The sequence below is a fragment of the Mobula birostris genome, chromosome 3, assembly GCF_030028105.1.
Source record: "Mobula birostris isolate sMobBir1 chromosome 3, sMobBir1.hap1, whole genome shotgun sequence".
NCBI classification, from domain to species: Eukaryota; Metazoa; Chordata; class Chondrichthyes; order Myliobatiformes; family Myliobatidae; genus Mobula; species Mobula birostris.
The window spans coordinates 111,225,825-111,245,313 of NC_092372.1; the positions used below are offsets into that span (position 1 = coordinate 111,225,825).

The following is a 19,489-nucleotide window of genomic DNA, read 5'->3' on the forward strand; positions in this document are numbered from 1 at the left end:
TGGTGAGGCCTCACTTGGAGTATTATGAGCAGTTTTGGGTTTCTGATCTTAGAAAGGGGCAACGAAACTGAAGCGGGTTCAAAGGAGGTTCATGAAAATGATTCCAGGATTGAATGGCTTGTCATATGAAGACAGCTTTCTGGCTCTGGGCCTGTATTCACTAGAAATCAGAAGAATGGGGGAGACCGCATTGAAACCTATTGAATGTTGAAAGGCTTTGATAGAGTGGATTTGGAGAGGATATTTCTGATGGTGGGAAGGTCGAAGACCTGACGACATGGCATCAGCACAGAGGAGCATCCTTTTAGGATGGAGATGAGGAGGAATTTCTTTAGACAGGCAGTGGTGAATTGTGGAATTCTTTGCCACAGGCAACTGTGGAGACCAAGTTTTTATGTACATTTAAAGTAGAGGTTGATAGATTCTTGATTAGTCAGGGCATGAAGGTATACAGAAGAAGGCAGGAGGTTGGGGCTGAGAGGAAAATTGTATCAGTCATGATAAAATGGTGGAGTAGACTCGACAGGCCAAATGGCCTAATTCTGCTCCTATATCGTATTATCTTATGGTCTAAATGCAGTAGCTCACTTGTCTGGATTAAATTCCATCTACTTTGCCCAGCTTTCTAGCTGAATTATATACTTCCGAATTTTCAGGCAACCATACAGGCTACCAACAATTCCACCGATCTATGTAACGTCAGCAAAATTATCAGACTATATACACTCCCATCCAAGTTATTTATATATACATGACGAACAACAAAGGTTTGAATGATATACGCAAAACATGAGGAAATCTGCAGATGCTGGAAATTCAAGCAACACACACACACAAAATGCTGGTGAACGCAGCAGGCCAGGCAGCATCTATAGGAAGAGGTATAGTTGACGTTTTGGGCGAGACCCTTGGTTAGGACTAACTGAAAGAAGAGACAGTAAGAGATTTGAAAGTGGGAGGGGGAGGGGGAGATCCGAAATGATAGGAGAAGACAGGAGGGGGAAGGATGGAGCTAAGAGCGGGAAAATTGATTGGCAAAAGGGATACGAGGCTGGAGAAGGGAAAAGATCACGGGACAGGAGGCCTAGGGAGAAAGAAAGGAGGGGAAACCCAGAGGATAGGCAAGGAGTTATAGTGAGAGGGACAGAGGGAGAAAAAAGAGAGGGAAAAAAGGGGGAAAGAATAAATAAATAAATAAATGAATGAATAAAGCGGTGGGGGTCAGGGAACTTAAAATCATTGAAAAAATTCATAGCGTGAGAAGTGTCACGAACATAGGTCGGAAGGGATTGAACAAGGAGGGATAAAACCGTGTTGAGGTATGCAGAAACGAGTTTGGTGGGGCAAGAGCAAGCTGAGACAATGGGTCTACCTGGACAGACAGGTTTGTGGATCTTGGGTAGGAGGTAGAAACGGGAAGTGCGAGGTGTGGGAACTATAAGGTTGGTAGCAGTGGATGGGAGATCCCCTGAGCGGATAAAGTCGGTGATGGTGTGGGAGTCAATAGCCTGGTGCTCCTTAGTGGGGTCATGATCGAGGGGTAAATAGGAGAAGGTATCCGCGAGTTGTCGCTGTGCCTCGGCAAGGTAGAGGGCAGAATGCCAGACTACAACAGCACCCCTCTTATTGGCGGGTTTTATAGTAAGGTTAGGATTAGTGCGGAGGGAGTGGTGGAGAGCAGAGCGTTCAGAAGGAGTGAGGTTGGAATAGGAATAAGATGTGGTGAAGTCGAGACGGTTGATGTCCCATCGGCAGTTAGCAATAAAGAGATCCAGAAGACCAGAGCGGTGTGTCCGTGAAGAGGACGAGGGTTGAAGACGGGGAAAGGGGTCATCAGTGGGGGGGTGGGAGAGTCCTTGCCGAAGAAGTAGGCTGAAGACGGAGCCGGCAGAAGAAGAGTTCAGTGTCATGGCGAATGCAGAACTCACTGAGGTGTGGGCAAAGGGGGACAAAGGTAAGGCCCTTACTGAGGACAGAGCGCTGTACCATTGGTTACAGGCCTCGACTCAGAAAAACAACCCTCTACCACTACTCTCTGCCTCCCATCACCAAGACAATTTTGGATCCAGTTTGTCAAAACTCCTAGGACGCGACATGTCTTAACTTTCTTGAAAAAAAATCATGTATACCATGTCTACCATTCTGCCTTAATTAATTTTCTTGGTGAACTCAGATTGGTGAGATATGGGAGCAGCATTAGAGGCCATTCTGCTGATCGTCAACTCTGCCATTCTATATTATTTCTACCTCAACTCCATTTCCCTACCTTCTCCCCATAACCTTTTAGACCCTGATTAATCAAGAACATATTAAACTTTGGTCTAAATATACCCAATTACTTGACCTTCAAAGACATCTGTGGCTATGAATTACAGAGATTCACCATCTTCTGGATAAAGAAATTCCTTATTTGTTCTAAAGAGACTTACTTCTATTCTGAGGCTATGCCCTCTGGTCCTAGACTCCCCAACTATAGGAAACATCTTCTCCACATCTACTCTGTCTAGGCCTTTCAATATTTGCTAGGTGTCAATGAGATCCTCCCTCATTCTTCTAAATTCCAGTGAGTACAGGCTCAGAGCCATCAAACACTCCTCATACATTATCCCTTTCATTCACAAGATCATTTTCGTAAACCTCCTCTGGACCTTCTCTAAAGCCAGTACATCCTTTCTTAGATAAGGGACTCAAAACTTTTCACAGTGCTCCAAGTGCAGACTGACCAATGCCTTATAAAACCTCAGCATTACATCCTTGCTTTTATATTCTAGTCCTCTCAAAGTAAATGCTAACATTGCAATTGCCTTCCTCACAACCGACTCAACCTGTAAGTTAACCTTTAGGGATTCCTACACAAGGACACCCAAGTTGCTTTGTACCTCTGATTTCTGAATTGCTTCCCACTTAGTCTATATCTTTATTCCTTTTACCAAAGTGCATGATCATACACTCCCCTACACTGTATTTCATCTGCCATTCTGCTAATCTGTATAAATCCTTCTACAGATTCCATGCCTCTTCAACACTATCTGTCTCTCCACCTATCTTTGTGTCGTCTGCCATCTTGGCCAAAAAGCCAACAATTCTGTCATTTAACTTGAAATATAATGTGAAAAGAAGCAGTTGCAACACCAGACCCTGCAGAACACCACTAGTCACTGGCAGCCAACCAGAAAAGGTCCCCTTTTTCTCCACTCTTTGCCTCCTGCCAGTCAGCCAATCTTCAATCCATGCTAGTATCTTCCCTGGAATACCACGGGCACCTATCTTGTTTAGCAGCCTTATGCGTAGCATATTGTGAAATCCTTTCTGAGGAACCATTGTGGGTGTGCTGCTCAAAATTTCTAGCATTTGCAGAATCTCGTGTGTCAGATTTGTGAGGCAGGGTTTCCCACGTACATAACCATGCCGACTTCCCAAAATATTTTTTGCCTTTCCAGACTATATGACGCTCAGTGAATAACACAATAACAATTTTCCATTCTGGATGTGTACATCTTTCTTTTTCCAGATAAAACCCTCAATTTCTTTTGTTAACAAAAGGTTTCCTAATCTTACCATCTTTGCTTCTTACCCTTATAGGGATGTGCTGGCTCTGAACTCTCCTATTTTGTTTTGAAACATCTCTCACTTATCAGGTGTTTTTTTTTCCTGGAGCAGCTACTCTCAATCTGCTTCCATCAGTGCATCACCTTGCATGGCTTTCTAGGGTGTGAAATCCATATAAATCTGGGCTGATGTAAATTAATTGGAGCTGCTTCCTAAATCAGGTACTTGTCCTGCCAGACTGCATCAATGCTTCTTTACACATGCACAGCATACCAACCAGACATATTCTTCAACAAACTTACTCTCTGAAGCATGAACCTTTGGTAGATTTCCATCAAAATGTATATCACAGTTCCTTTTCGCTGCCAACGCTAGTCTCTACTTCATTCTGAATACATAATTCCTCACAAAAATATAACCATATAACAATTACAGCACGGAAACAAGCCATCTCGGCCCTTCTAGTCCATGCCAAACGCTTACTCTCACCTAGTCCCATCTACCTGCACTCAGCCCATAACCCTCCATTCCTTTCCTGTCCATATACCTATCTAATTTTTTAAAAAATGACAAAATCGAACCTGCCTCTACCACTTCTACTGGAAGCTCGTTCCACACAGCCACCACTCTCTGAGTAAAGAAGTTCCCCCTCGTGTTACCCCTGAACTTTTGCCCTTTAACTCTCAACTCATGTCCTCTTGTTTGAATCTCCCCTACTCTCAATGGAAAAATCCTATCCACGTCAACTCTATCTATCCCCCTCATAATTTTAAATACCTCTATCAAGTCCCCTCTCAACCTTCTACGCTCCAAAGAATAAAGACCTAACTTGTTCAAACTTTCTCTGTAACTTTCTCTGTGCTGAAACCCAGGTAACATTCTAGTAAATCTCCTCTATACTCTCTCTATTTTGTTGACATCTTTACCCAGTAAAGCAAAAGCAACACAACAATCTGATCATTAAATTATGATGCAGGCAAAGCTTTTTCCACCACTATGGGACTCAAAGTCTTACATTCTGTGGTGTGGAGACCAAAGACCAATGACATTGGTCTTGGGTTACCTGGTGAACTATGCAGAATTGACAGTGCCAAGGAAAGAAAAAATAGAACTTTCTAGTAAAAACTTTAAAAAAAGATAGGAATGGACAGAAAGAATATACAAGTTTGAATTGACAGTATAATGATCATTAACAGGGATTTTGAGAATAATAGTGAGGGAAAATATGAAATATAAAAAATATTTTCCAAAAAAAATACATCAACCAGCAGCAAAAGATCAGTGTGAAGAATATTGGGAAATAAAAATTAACACTAAAAAAGAGATGAATGGCCAATACAATCAATTAGACTGAATTACTATCATGGCATAGAGTAATATATTAAATATTGTCATTGCTTATCTTTACTCCAGTTGCCTTTCTTAATCAATAATTCAAAATGATTAATATTTAACGCTGCAACTATGTAAAGAAGAAAAGCAGAGGTTACAGGACAGAAATAAAGAGCAAAAGACAATTAGACCACATTATGTATAAATAGGCAAGGTACTGTTTTGAAATTCATTCATGGGATTTATAAAGTTAAGCACTATGAAGACACAGAACTTCACTATTTTAAATCCTTACAGGATCCTTGCCTATAGATAGATAACAAAACACAAAGAACTTGAACACATTTCTATTACATTCTTATAAGACCGTTTTCATTTTCCAAATCACTTTGTTACAGACTACAACTTAATACACAGTTTAACAAGGACCTGGAAATACGAATGAACATTTATAACGTCCACTGACACATGAGGAATTAACAAAAGGAAGGAGGGGAAAAGCAACAGAGGCACTTCTTCACTGTGCTGAACATGTACATTCCCAGCAATGACAACATTCACAACACCAAGCCACAGAACATCACAAGTTTACTTTGAGCAAATATTTATATATAAATAATGAATAAAGGTGGTGGGGTTTAAAAAATAAGAATAAGGACTACTGGAAAGGGTTGCAAGCAAGGAATCCAATAAATTCTTCACTGAACATTGTCTCTCCTACCCAAGGAATTTGGTTCCTGACGGCCCAAGCTGCAGGATTCGGCTAACCAAGCTTTCTCCCTCATTTAGAGGGGGAGGAGAGTTAGGAAGATGAAGCTTACTGCGTATTCCAAAGCAGCAGTGAAAGAGAGAAGATGAAAAGTATAAACCCAACATATATTCACTTCTGCTCCTAATTTATCTTTGTTACTCAAGTTTTTATTGCTTTTCAAAACTGAAATTATAAGAATTTTTTTAATGTTTGTTTTCTTGGCAGACTAATAATATTAGGGATTTTAGGCATGTGGTCAAATGTTTAATTGCTTATTAAGAGCTGAATAATTCATGCTTATAAATATTCAATTATTTTAATTGGACTCTAAGACTTAAAACAACCAACTGGCAACTGATTCAATAATGCCTACTGGGCAAAAAGATGATAATTATTTGTGAAAAGTATTTAATTCTCTCTTTCCTCTGTTTAACATTGGTCTAAGCTTATTGAAGCCTAGCCTTCATATGGATTTCTATTAGAAGCTCTATCAAAGTAAAGACAGGAAATGGCAAGAAGCACTTTATTATGTACTAATTACGTACCAATTAGCATCATGTACTAATTGTTTCTATTTCAATGTTAGTGAAAATATCCACTTGCAAAACAGCTGTCATGTTAGCATTTGGTAAAATGTTAAAGTCATCACTGTTGTTACAGTTGTTATTCTTTCTGACGTAATTAGATCAAAGCCTTCCCTCTAAGTTTATACTTTTGCCACTTTGTGCTTGATTAAGTTGCTTGCAAATAGTTAAATGATTCTTAAGAGTTTTAGAACTAACATGAACACTTTTATTGGTAACAGATCTAAAACCTGCAGAATAAGATTTAAAACATTTACTAGGCAATCTCATTCACTGTAGTGGAGAGAGAAATGTTAAAATGACATGATGTTATGACAGGAAGGTGGGGTTGTTAATCAAAATAAGAATGACCTCTTCTTGATGTCAATATTCTAATATAAAATTGCAACTTTGTATCAACAACTTCAATACAATTTACTTAAGATAATTCAGAATTCTTCCTCCCTTCAGAATAGGTCACTAATAACTTTGTAGGTCAGTCCTTATACCAAATATTTCATCTCGATTACTTTGTTTTGTCAGTATACATTACACATTTTTGCCACATTAAAAAGCAAAGGATTCGAAATGTACAATATACAACTTGTTATTAACATGAAATTAAATCTTGCTTTCAAGCAAGAAAAGATATAATAGTAAAGTTATCAATAAGATTGAAAGAGTAGAGAGAAACTTTACAAGGATTTTGTTAGGACTTGAGGACCTGAGTTTTAGGGAAAGATTGAATAGGTTAGAACTTTATTTCCCCAGAGTGCAGGGAAATGAAGGGAATTTTGATAGAGGTATTCAAAATTATGAGGAGTACAGATAGGGTAAATGCAAGCAGGTTTTTTTCCATTGAGGTTGCGTGGGACTACAACTAAGGATCATGGTTCAGGGTAAAAGGTGAAATATTTAAGAGGAATATGAGAGAACTTCTTCACTCAGAGGGTGGTGAGATTGTGGAATGAGATGCCAGTGGATTTGGGTTTGATTTCAACATTGAAGAGAAAGTAGGGTAGGTACATGGAGGGGCTATGGAATGGTACAGGGAGTAGGCAGATTAATAGTTTGGCATTGACCAGGTGGGTCAAAGGGCCTGTTTTTGTGCTGTAGAGTTCTTATACTCCATGATTTCAAATCTTGGATTTTTCTGATATCTGTGTTATGGACACCATAAGTGATTAAAATACAAACTGATCAGGTTTGTAGATATGCATGTTCTTTCACATCAGCAGGCTACCCCTTAGCAAAACAAACTAGTCTTTTAATTTCTTTCAGAATGTATCTTTCAATTTATCAAAATTAGCAACACACGATTTTTCTTCAAGAGAAAGATGATTAATATTATACAAAGCAAAAGATAAAATTGGTGGTGGTACAGATTACTTGCATTTTCAACAACTCACCCAAGGAACTGAGCACCGGATGGCCCAACTTCAATTAACCTGCTGGCATGTCCCTCTCCTTCCACCATGGGAGGCATTGTAGCCAGTCTGTGACGTTTAACCAGGCGGCAAGTGACACGAGTTGGAGCTGTGCACTTCCGAGGAGGAATGATAATGCGAAGCCCATTATGGCGACAGCCACGCATAGATCCGCCCCGAGCATCCACCATAAAGCTAACCAGAAAGCTGGAATAAACACAAAGCTTTTATCATCCACTTCATTCTTGTGGTAAGAGATCATAATATAGTGTGAGGTTTGCAGCACTCGTGTGGCAGAACACAAATAATTAAAGGAAGCATTCACTCAACGCATGACCACAAAGACATGTAAACCTGAAACTGCAGTAGATTCCAAGGTTCCATCTGGATGGTCCTTGCTATCTCACCAGATAACATTTCCAACTGATGGCTTTTGTGAAAAGCAGACTTCATAAGTGATAAAAACGGAAGAGTTCAGTGATATTATTAATGCTAACCAATCTATCTGGACATACTGTGGGAAATAGGAATTGTAGCTTTTTTTCCAATTTAGTAGAAAGCTAGAAAGTAGTGTATAGAATGGTAACAAGAACACAAGTTATCCTGGAGACACTGGAAGTGCAGAGCAACCCACACAAGTGTACAAGGACATCTTCAATCTCTTATTGCTGCATTTAGAAGATCCTTCCTGCTTCAAAATGGCAAAAGTCATACAAGTGCCCAAGAAAAGCAAGGTGAGTTGCCTTCATGAATATCGCCCAGTTGCACTCATATTTTGAGAGGTTCATCATGGTGAAAGACAACTCCTACCCAAGAAAGAATTTGGACTCGCTACAATTTGCCTATCACCACAATAGGTCTACAATGGGTGCTGCCCACTCGGCCTTGGATCACTTGGACAATAGCAATACCTACATCAGGCTGCTGGTTATTGATTACAGCTCAGTGTTTCACACCATCTTACCCTTAGTACTAATCAACAAGCTCCAAAACCTGGGCCTCTGTATCTCTTTCTGCAACAATATCTTTGATTTCCTCATCAGGAGAACACAATCAGAGCAGATTAGAAATAACATCTCCTCTTCGCTGACACTTATATCTGGCATACCTCAAGGATGCGTGCTTAACTGTTCTACTCTCTCTACATGCACAACTGTGTGCTGGGCACAGCTTAAAAAGCATCTATAAATATTGATGAAACAACTATTCTTGGCATAATTTCAGATGGTGAAGAGGAGACATGTAGGAGTGAGTAGATCAGCTGGTTGAACGCTGTCACGACAACAACTTTGCACTTGAAGTCAGTAAGACCAAGGAGTTGATTGTGGACTTCAGGAAAGGGAAGTCAAGAGAACACACACCAGTTCTCACCAGCAATGGAAAGAGTGAGCAGTTTCAGGGTCCTGGGTGTCAGCATCTCTGAAGACCTATCCTGGGCTCAACATACTGGTGCAATTACAAAGAAGGTGCAACAGCACAATATTTCATTAGGAGTTTGAGGAGAATTGTATGCCACTGAAGACTCACAAATTTCTTCAGAAGTGCTGTGGAGAGCATTCCATCTGGTTGCATCACTATCTCATATGGAGAGGCTTCTGCACAGGACTGGAAAAAGCTGCAGCAAATTCCATCAGCTCCATCGTGCGCACTAGCGTCCCAACATCCAGGACATCCGCAGAAGATAATGCCTCAAAAAGGCGGCATCCTTCATGAAGGATGCACATCACCCTGTTCGTTTTCTATCTCCATCAGGGAGATAGTACAAGAGCCTGAAGATGCATACTCAATGTTTCAGGAGCAGTTTCTCCTCTGTCATCAAATATCTGAATGGACAATGAACCCTGTACACTACCTCACTATTTTATCTCTGTTTTTGCACTACTTATTTAGTTACATTTTTAAATATATTTTTGTTGTACTTCATAGTTTTTCCTTTATTATTGCAATGTACTGCTGCCACAAACCAACAAATCTCATGACATATACCAGTGAAATTAAACATGATCACAAACAAGAGAAAATCTGCAGATGCTGGAAATCCAAGCAACATGGTCAAAATGCCGGAGGAACTTAGCAGGCCAGGCAGCATCTATGGAAAAGAGTAAACTGTCGACGATCTGGGTCAAGATCCAAATGTTGACTGTTTACACTTTTCCATAGATTCTGCCTGGCCTGCTAAATTCCTCCAGCATTTTGACTGTGTTGCCTGACATTAAACCTGATTCTGATTCAAGCTGAAATATCGTCTGCAACTGGACAAAACCTAGGAGCTGTATAGTTTGAAATTCGCGGCAGGACACAGAATTTTGAACGAGGAAGATTTATAAATTTTGCAATCAATAGATAGATACTTTATTGATTCCATAGGAAATTACAGTTTCACAGTAGCATTATAATTGCACAGATATAGAAATATTAGAATAGAGGAAAGAATAAAAAAAGTTACCTTAAAAATAAGATGTACATTATGACAAGTCAAAGATTACAAGATTTGAAAGATTTCTAGGTTCACATGATAAGATGGTGGTGCAAGAATATTATACAGTAATATATTACACACCATCCAGATAAGAAGTGGTGGTAGTATTGCACAGGATATCTGTGATAACAGGGTATGGTAAACAGAGCTAAACGCAGCTCTGTTGAGTGAACTCAGTCTTTTTTCCTTGGAGCGATGGAGGATGAGAGGTGACCTGACAGAGGTGTATAAGATGATAAGAGGCATTGATTGTGTGCATATTCAGAGGCTGGAATGGCTAGCACGAGAGGGCACAGTTTTAAGGTGCTTGGAAGCAGGTACAAAGGAGACATTGGGGCAAGTTTTTTACCCAGAGAGTGGTGAGTGCGTGGAATGGGCTGCCGGTGACGGTGGTGGAGGTGGAGGTGGAAACGATAGGGTCTTTTAAGAGACTCCTGGACAGGTACATGGAGCTTAGAAAAATAGAAGGCTATGGGTAACCCTAGGTAATTTCTGAAGTAAGTAGTAGAGCTACTAGGACTTGATGTTTCAATTCCTATGGTAAGTCGGCACTCTCGATGTTGGCAGTGGGTTTGGAGTGGTGACAAGGAGGGAGGGTAGGTACGTCATCAGGGTCATCAGGTGGGCACCCTCCTTCTTTGACGTTTCATTCATAAGCCGACGACGTCTCCAGAGGGCTCACCGGTGCTACCTGGTGTCCCAGATACACCCCCCTCAGTTCCATACCCTCCTGCCTTCATCTTGCAGCCCAGTTGTTGTCTTTTTTTTTAATCCAAATCCAGTTGCTGCTTTCTCACATGTACATGTTCAGCGCAGCACTGTGGGCCAAAGGTTTTCTATGTACCTATGTTAAACAGAGCTTAAATACAGGCTAATATCAATTAAGTAAATAGGCATGTTGCAAATTTTTTTCCCTAAAATTAGTACATAATTCAAAAACAAGGTGGAGAAGATGTTAGCAACAAGTACAACACTCGTTTGCATCACAAGTATTAAAAGCTGCTTGCTGCTCTCCTTTATTTCTCTTCTCAACTTTCTGCCAAAATGGGAGGAAGAACACCTTATTCTCCAATATCTTCAGATGAATTCAGTGACTGTAAAAGTAATATCATTAATACTTTTGGACACTTGTTTATTTTAATCACTTAAAGCTTCCATTTCTTTAATAAAATGTGTTGTCGAAATGTTATCCGGTCAAATGGCAAGAAAATCAGTGAAGACTGCACCAGTTTAGGAATCAATTCCAGTGTTAGCATTTACATCACATTAGGCCTACAAATATTCCTTGTGGTCACAAGTACATCAACAATTTCTAGAGGCAACAGTGTCAAATTATTAGAGAATTCTCTAATATACTTGGGTTAGTAAACCAAAATATAAGAATTGTTTTACTGCTTTCATGACATGCTAAAATAAAGTCAGCAATAGAATAAATATGTATTGTCATGCTTTTTACAACCGAACTGAGCTTTAGATTATTCACTTTTATCATTCATCCCATCAAGCCATTCCATTATGGCTAATCCTAGTCCACCTAATCCCATGCACCTGCCTTCTCGCCATATACTTTGATGCCCTGACTGATCAGGAAACCATCAACTTCCACCTTAAATATACCCATGGACTTGACCTCCACCGCAGTCTGTGGTGTAGCATTCCACAGATTCGCTACTCTCTGGCTAAATAAATTCCTCCTCAGCTCTATTCCAAAGGGTCGCCCCTCCATTTTGATGCTGTGCCCTCTAGTTCTGGATACCCCCACCATAGGAAACATCCTCTCCACATCCACCCTATCTCGTACTTTCAACATTTGGTAGGTTGTCATGGTCATTCACTCATTACAACAGCAATTTGTTTTCTGAAACAATTTCATCTGCAATAAGTAAACATTTTAAACCTGTGTACTCTTCAAAACTGTTCCAAAGAATGAAGTAAAAGAAACAATAGTCATCAGCTTCCAAACAAGAGAAAATCTGCAGATGCTGAAAATCAAAGCAACACACACAGAATGCCAGAGGAGCTCAGCAGGCCTTTATACTACTCGCACCTTTCTACATCTTTCTATATTTTAACACTGGAGCAGAGTTTGTACATGGTTGTACTTATTTTTCCCTAATGTTATCTGTTCAAAGTTTATGCAACCTGAATAAAATATTTGAAATCTTTACTGGATTTATTTTGCTTTCGGAGTCTCTGCAGTCTTCTACTTAAGGTTACTTTAAATACATTATATTAACCCTTGCTGGAAAATTTAACATGAATAAACCAACATGGCAAATGTCCACAAATTACACTCTATTGCAAACTGCTAATGGGACCTTTTTAAAAAAGTTACACCTTCAAATACATGGTTATAAATGCTCGCAATAGTTCTCAAAGTCAAAATAACATTCACAAAAATTAATGCCAAAATAATGATGTTGTGCAGTAAGGTTTTGAGCAAACACCTGAAGAAATCAGAACAAAGGTTTGCAATTTGTAGTTGGATCACCAATTTCAGCCAAAGTAAACACCCTTTCCCACTATATAATCTCACAATGTCAGTAATTAAAGGCTTTTCTTATAATAAAAGAAAAATAAAGCAAGCTTGTAGGAAATTAGTTATGTTACTGGAAGTTGTTGCACACGTAGATAAAAAAATATAAAATAAATTGGATATCAAAACAATGAATGGCAAATAATCATTGTCAAATAATTAGCATAATTTCAATAAAACTGTTCCCCATTGTTGTTACTTTATATACAAGAAACGTGGAGATGATTTTCTTAATTTTCTTCACAATTTGAATTATTGAGTATGAAAGTTAACTAACATTACTCTTAGTATCCTTATGGCAAACTGAGCATTGTAATTTTAATGTTAATAATGTTTCTGTTCCCACTGCTTTGAAAAAATGGGACTTCCATCAGATCAGAAGATCTGGAAGCAGAATTAGGCCATTCAGCTCTGCCATTTCATCATGGCTTATTCATTATCCCTCTCAACCCCATTCTCCTCCTTCGCACCATTACTGTTGATGCTCTGATTAATCAAGAGCCTATCTACCTCTGCCTTAAATATTCTCAATGATCTGGCCTTCATAACCAGCTCTGGTTATGGAAACTCCACAGATTCAGCCCCTTGTGGCTAAAAAAAAAGTCCTCATCTTTGTTCTGAATGAACATCCCTCAATTCTGAGGCTGTGCCCTCTGGTCCTAGACTCACCCACTACAGAAACATCCTCTCCACAGGATGTACTTAAGAGCATGGATCAGTACTTGAACTATGATGTTGTGGCCGTTACAGAGACTTGAATGGCTCAGGGGCAGATATGGTTTCTTAAGAGTGCCAGGCTTTAGAAGTTTCAGAAAGGACAGGGAGGGAGGCAAAAGAGGTGGGGGTGCGGCACTGCTGATCAGAGATAGTGTCATGACTGCAGGAAAGGAGGAAGTCATAGAGGGATTGTCTACCGAGTCTCTGTGGGTGGAAGTTAGGAACAGCAAGGGGTCAATAACTCCACTGGGTGTTTTTTATAGACCACCCAATAGTAACAGGGGCATCGAGGAGCAGATAGGGAGACAGATTCTGGAAAGGTGTCTTAATAACAGGGTTGTCGTGGTGGGAGATATTAATTTCCCAAATATTGATTGGCATCTCCTTAGAGTAAGGGATTTAGATGGGGTGGAGTTTGTTAGGTGTGTTCAGGAAGGTTTCTTGAAACAGTATGTGGATAAGCCTACACGAGAAGAGGCTGTACTTGATCTGGTATTTGGAAATGAACCTGATCAGGTGTCAGGTCTCTCAGTGGGAGAGCATTTTGGAGATAGTGATCACAATTCTATCTCCTTTATCATAGCATTGGAAAGGGATAGGAACAGACAAGTTAAAAAAGTGTTTAATTGAAGTAAGGGGAGCTATCAGGCAGGAACTTGGAAGCATAAATTAGGAACAGATGTTATCAGGGAAATGTATGGCAGAAATGTGCCAAATGTTCAGGGGATATTTGCATGCTGTTCTGCATCGGTACTCTCTCTCTCTCCGTCTTGTTTTATGGCGATTGGCACCCAGCTTAATGGTGCATTACCGTCACCTTCTGCTCCGGAGTGTGCAATAGACTTACATTCTAAATCCCTTCTTCCAATCACACACACACACACACACACACACACACACACACACACGTACCCTAACCGACACTTCATCCTCCCATCTTTGGGTACCCTATTCCTGCTTAACTGTCATATCCTATAAAAAACACCGGTATTCCTCAAGAAAGCTAAAAATACCCTGACCTGTGCTCTCTCACCCATGCCCAGCAACCCTTTTAATGTGAATTCCTGCACCTCTAATTCCCTTAGATTAATTCTCATCATCTCTCTCTGTATCCCATACTTCTTGCAACTCAGAACTACATGTTCGACTGACTCCTCTTCCTACCATTCCTCACACAATCCTATCTGCATAGGTATGTTCCAATGAGACAGGGAAAGGATGGTAGGGTACAAGAACCATGCTGTACAAAAGCTGTTGTAAATCTAGTCAAGAAGAAAAGAAAAGCTTGTGAAAGGTTGTAAGGCTTGCAGGAAGGAGCTTAAGAATGAAATTAGGAGAGCCAGAAGGGGCCATGAGAACGCCTTGGTGAACAGGATTAAGGAAAACCCCAAGGCATTCTACAAGTATGTGAAGAGCAAGAGGATAAGACGTGAGAGAATAGGACCAATCAAGTGTGACAGTGGAAAAATGTGTATGGAACCGGAGGAGATAGCAGAGGTACTTAATGAATGCTTTGCTACAGTATTCACTATGGAAAAGGACCTTGGCAATTTAGGGATGGCTTGCAGTGGACTGAAAAGCTTAAGCACACAGACATTAAGAAAGAGGATGGGCTGCAGCCTTTGAAAAGCATCAAGTTGGATAAGTCATAGGGATCGGACGAGATGTACCCCAAGCTACTGTGGGAGGCGAGGGAGGAGATTGCTGAGCCTCTGGCAATGATCTTTGCATCATCAATGGGGATGGGAGGGGTTCCAGCGGATTGGAGTGTTGCAGATGTTCCCTTATTCAAGAAAGGGAGTAGAAATAGCCCAGGAAATTATAGACCAGTGAGTCTTACTTCAGTGGTTGGAAAGTTGATGGAAAAGATCCTGATAGGCAAGTTTTATGAACATTTGATGAGGCATAATATGATTAGGAATAATCAGCATGGCTTTGTCAAGGGCAGGTCGTGCCTTATGAGCCCGATTGAATTTTTTGAGGCTGTGTCTGAACACATTGATGAAGGTAGAGCAGTAGATGTAGTGTATATGGATTTCAGCAAGGCATTTTATAAGGTACCTCATGCAAGGCTTATTAAGAAAGTAAGGAGGCCTGGGATCCAAGGGGACATTGCTTTGTATATCCAGAATTGGCTTGCACACAGAAGGCAAAGAGTGGTTGTAGACGGGTCATATTCTGCATGGAGGTTGGTGACCAGTGGAGTGCCTCAAGGATCTGTTCTGGGGTCCTTACTCTTCGTGATTTTTATAAACGATCTGGATGAGGAAGTGGAGGGATGGGTTGGTAAATTTGCTGATGACACAAAGGTTGGGGGTGTTGTGGATAGTGTGGAGGGCTATTAGAGGTTACAGTGGGACATCAATGGGATGCAAAACTGGGCTGAGAAGTGGCAGGTGGAGTTCAACCCAGGTAAGTGTGAGGTGGTTCATTTTGGTAGGTCAAGTATGATGGCAGACTCTTAGCAGTGTGAAGGATCAAAGGGATCTTGGGGTCTGTGTCCATAGGCCACTCAAAGCTGCTGCGCAGGTTGACTGTGGTTAAGAACGCATACGGTGTATTGGCCTTCATTAATCATGGGATTGAGTTCAAGAGGCAAGAGGTAATGTTACAGCTGTATAGAACCCTGATCAGACCCAATTTGGTGTACTGTGCTCATTTCTGGTCACCTCACTACTGGAAGGATGCAGAAACCACAGGAAGGGTGCAGAGGAGACGTACAAGGATGTTGCCTGGATTGGGGAGTATGCCTTATGAAAATAGGTTGAGTGAACTTGGCCTTTTCTCCTTGGAGTGACAGAGGATGAGAGGTGACCTGATAGAGATGTATAAGATGATGAGAGGCATTGATCGTGTGTATAGTCAGAGGATTTTTCCCAGGGCTGAAATAGCTAACAAGAGAGGGCACAGTTTTAAGGTGCTTGGAAGTAAGTACAGAGGAGATGTCAGGAGTAAGTTTTTTTTACACAGAGAGCGGTGAGTGCATGGAATAGGCTGCCTGCAATGGTGTGCAGGCGGATACAACAGGGTCTTTTAAGAGTTCTTGGATAGGTACATGGAGCTTAGAAAAATAGCAGGCTAAGGGTAACCCTTGGTAATTACTCAGGTAAGTACATGTTTGGCACAGCTTTGTGGGCCGAAAGGCCTGTATTGTGCTGTAGGTTTTCTATGTTTCTACCCACTCTATCCAGACCTTTCATGTCAAGCAAGATTTCACATTGATAAACTGTCTGCATATTCAACAAAAACTGTAATAAAACATTACCAACAGTGTCAGCAATTCTAACTCTTTATGTCTCAGCATCAAGTTTATAAAAAGAAATGTCATGCCATTGCTCTGCTTTATTGATGCTCTTCATACTCTCAGTGAAAATTATCCTTGTGGGATGATATATGCTTTTCAAATAAAATTCTTGCAAATTAACTACAGTTACACTATAAAACTACATTTATTATAGAGTTGTGAACTTAGTGTTTATTTAATTGACAGGGATGTTTTTGACAACTTAGGCTACGTCCACACTAGATTGGATAAATCCGTAACCGAAGCTTTTTCTCTTTGTTTTGACCTTCCGCCCACACTGAAACAGCGTTTTCCTCCCCCGAAAATGGAGCTTTTCAAAAACGCTCTCCAGCGTGAATAAATCTGAAAACGCCTGATGGCCGGTATAGTGTGTACGGGGTAACCGGCTCTTTTTAAAAACGCTGTCATGATGTGCTGGAACAGATGGTGGCGGCAGTGCGGCATTTAATTGTTTTCTTGAACACAACCTCCAACACCACAACAACAATGGTGGACGGCTTCATGCGTGTGTTGTTTACTTTATTGTCTATGTTAATTTCAACCCACTCACACAACCTAACAATTTCAGGACAGACGGCAACAAGACAGAAGATTTAGAAATGTACTCACCAAATACTTTGACCCATAGCTTACTGAATAAATAAGTATACTCACTTTGCCCTGTTTTCTGTCCTTGCTTGTATGAAGGTAGTTTACCTACTTATGCAAGTACTTCTCTGACAATTGATGTGTAACAGCCTACTGTAAACATTGTATGGAAATACAAGATAACACTAGTTTCATAAGGAAATACAAGATAACATGTTTTATACATTTAACAAGGTGCTTTATTAATGTATTGCTTCTGCAAACATTCAACAGATGCAATTGTCACTACTTCCAAAACGTCATTTTTAAGTAGTAGTCATTTTTAAGCCGTCTCTATTTCCTGAGGAGTCTGAGGTCCTTTAACATCTGCCGGACGATGCTGAGGATGTTCTACGAGTCTGTGGTGGCCAGTGCGATCATATTTGCTGTTGTGTGCTGGGGCAGCAGGCTGAGGGTGGCAGACACCAACAGAATCAACAAACTCATTCGTAAGGCCAGTGATGTTGTGGGGATGGAACTGGACTCTTTGACGGTGGTGTCTGAAAAGAGGATGCTGTCCAAGTTGCATGCCATCTTGGACAATGTCTCCCATCCACTACATGATGTACTGGGTGGGCACAGGAGTACATTCAGCCAGAGACTCATTCCACCGAGATGCAACACAGAGCGTCATAGGAAGTCATTCCTGTCTGTGGTCATCAAACTTCACAACTCCTCCCTTGGAGGGTCAGACACCCTGAGCCAATAGGCTGGTCCTGGACTTATTTCCTGACATAATTTACATATTACTATTTAACTATTTATGGTTTTATTACTATGTATTATTTATGCTGCAACTGTAACGAAAACCAATTTCCCCCGGGATCAATAACGTATGACTATGACTAGCTTATGTTTGGCATAGACATGAAAATGTTAAGGCCAAAAAAGGAAAATTGTAAGTTTCACTTTTACTCAGGTAAAAATAAAATCACTTTTGCCCAATAACTTGTTTTATTGCACGTTAAATACAGCAAAATAATACAGAAAGACATGGCAAAAGTAAAGACAAACAAACGAGGTAACAGCAAATTTCACTTTTCCCCAGTAAAAAGCCTTATTGCATTTAGCTGTAGCTGTCGTCCCTTTCATCGGTGAAGAGACTATGGCTGTAGGAAATGTTTCCAGGATGACCCCTCTGTGGGAGTGGGGAAGATGTTGGTGGGGCCACCTGGGGGTCTATGTGTCTATATGTGTAGCTATTGTAGTGGCTGTGAGGCTGGTATTGTGGTGGTGAAAAGTACTGGCAGGGAGCCATCATATTCCTCATCATTGCAAATCTCTCTGCAACAGAGTTAGTCAGTTTTTCAATGTTTGTTATCAGCCGGGTCATACTGTCTGTGAACTCCCTGTCGGTTGCCTCCATACGCTCCAGGATTTGTTTTTTTGTTTTAAGTCCTCCTGCGCGACAACCAACAACTAGCCGTTGTTTGGCAATTTCCTTTTAACTTTTTCTAGTCTGTAACTGGACAAGCGCTCACCAAGTCTTTCACGGCGAGATTCGACACCAAACATGTTGCAGCCATCACCTGTTGCTTGGTCCAAATTGTCGGAGTCGGGCGTACTCGTCGAAGCGGGTGAGTTCTGTAGATGTGTCCTGCACATGCCCAGTAGGAAGAGATTCGTCCAAATACCCGTTTTAATGTGGACAAAGGTATTTTCAAAAACGCCTGGTGCGGACGCCTATCGTTTTTACGCAAAACCGGCATTTTCAAAATTATCCGGTCTAGTGTGGACGCAGTCTCAGTCTCCTAGTATCAACTGTCACTCTTCTGTCCTCTCCTTCTCCCTCTCCCCTATTTCCCACCTACCCAAGTACAATCAAATCCATTTCTTTTACTATGAATTTAAAAGAACAATAATTTGGAGCCAATGGAAGTCTCACAATGACACAGGAAGAATTTGACCCATTAGGTCCACACTATATTTTGGGAGGAATCCGTTCAGGCCTGTCCTCACCTCTTTCTGTCTCTATTCTCTGTAAATCTTTCACATCACCATCAACTTCCATTTGTCAGTACTTACAGTACACTAAAGCTGCAATAGAAAATTAATCTTCTAGCACTGCTTTAGGATGTGGGTGCAAGTTCCATACAGACAGTACTGAAGTCGAGATCAACATTCCTCTAGTTACATTAGCAGCACTATCTTGATGTGCCCTTTGACTGCCAGGCTAGAAAACATTATTGTTTTAAGTATTTGTA

At 40.6% G+C, this 19,489-nt stretch overlaps 1 protein-coding gene across 4 annotated transcripts in view; it reads right to left on the reverse strand.

The window, feature by feature from the left end:
- ank2b (ankyrin 2b, neuronal) overlaps window positions 1-19,489 on the reverse strand; it is an 859,694-nt gene that overhangs the window by 170,222 nt on the left and 669,983 nt on the right. For all 4 annotated transcript variants that reach the window (XM_072253201.1, XM_072253200.1, XM_072253199.1 and 1 more), the window contains one exon: window positions 7,605-7,829. In XM_072253201.1, the coding sequence (XP_072109302.1) occupies window positions 7,605-7,829 (225 nt within the window). The remainder of the gene's footprint in view (window positions 1-7,604; window positions 7,830-19,489) is intronic.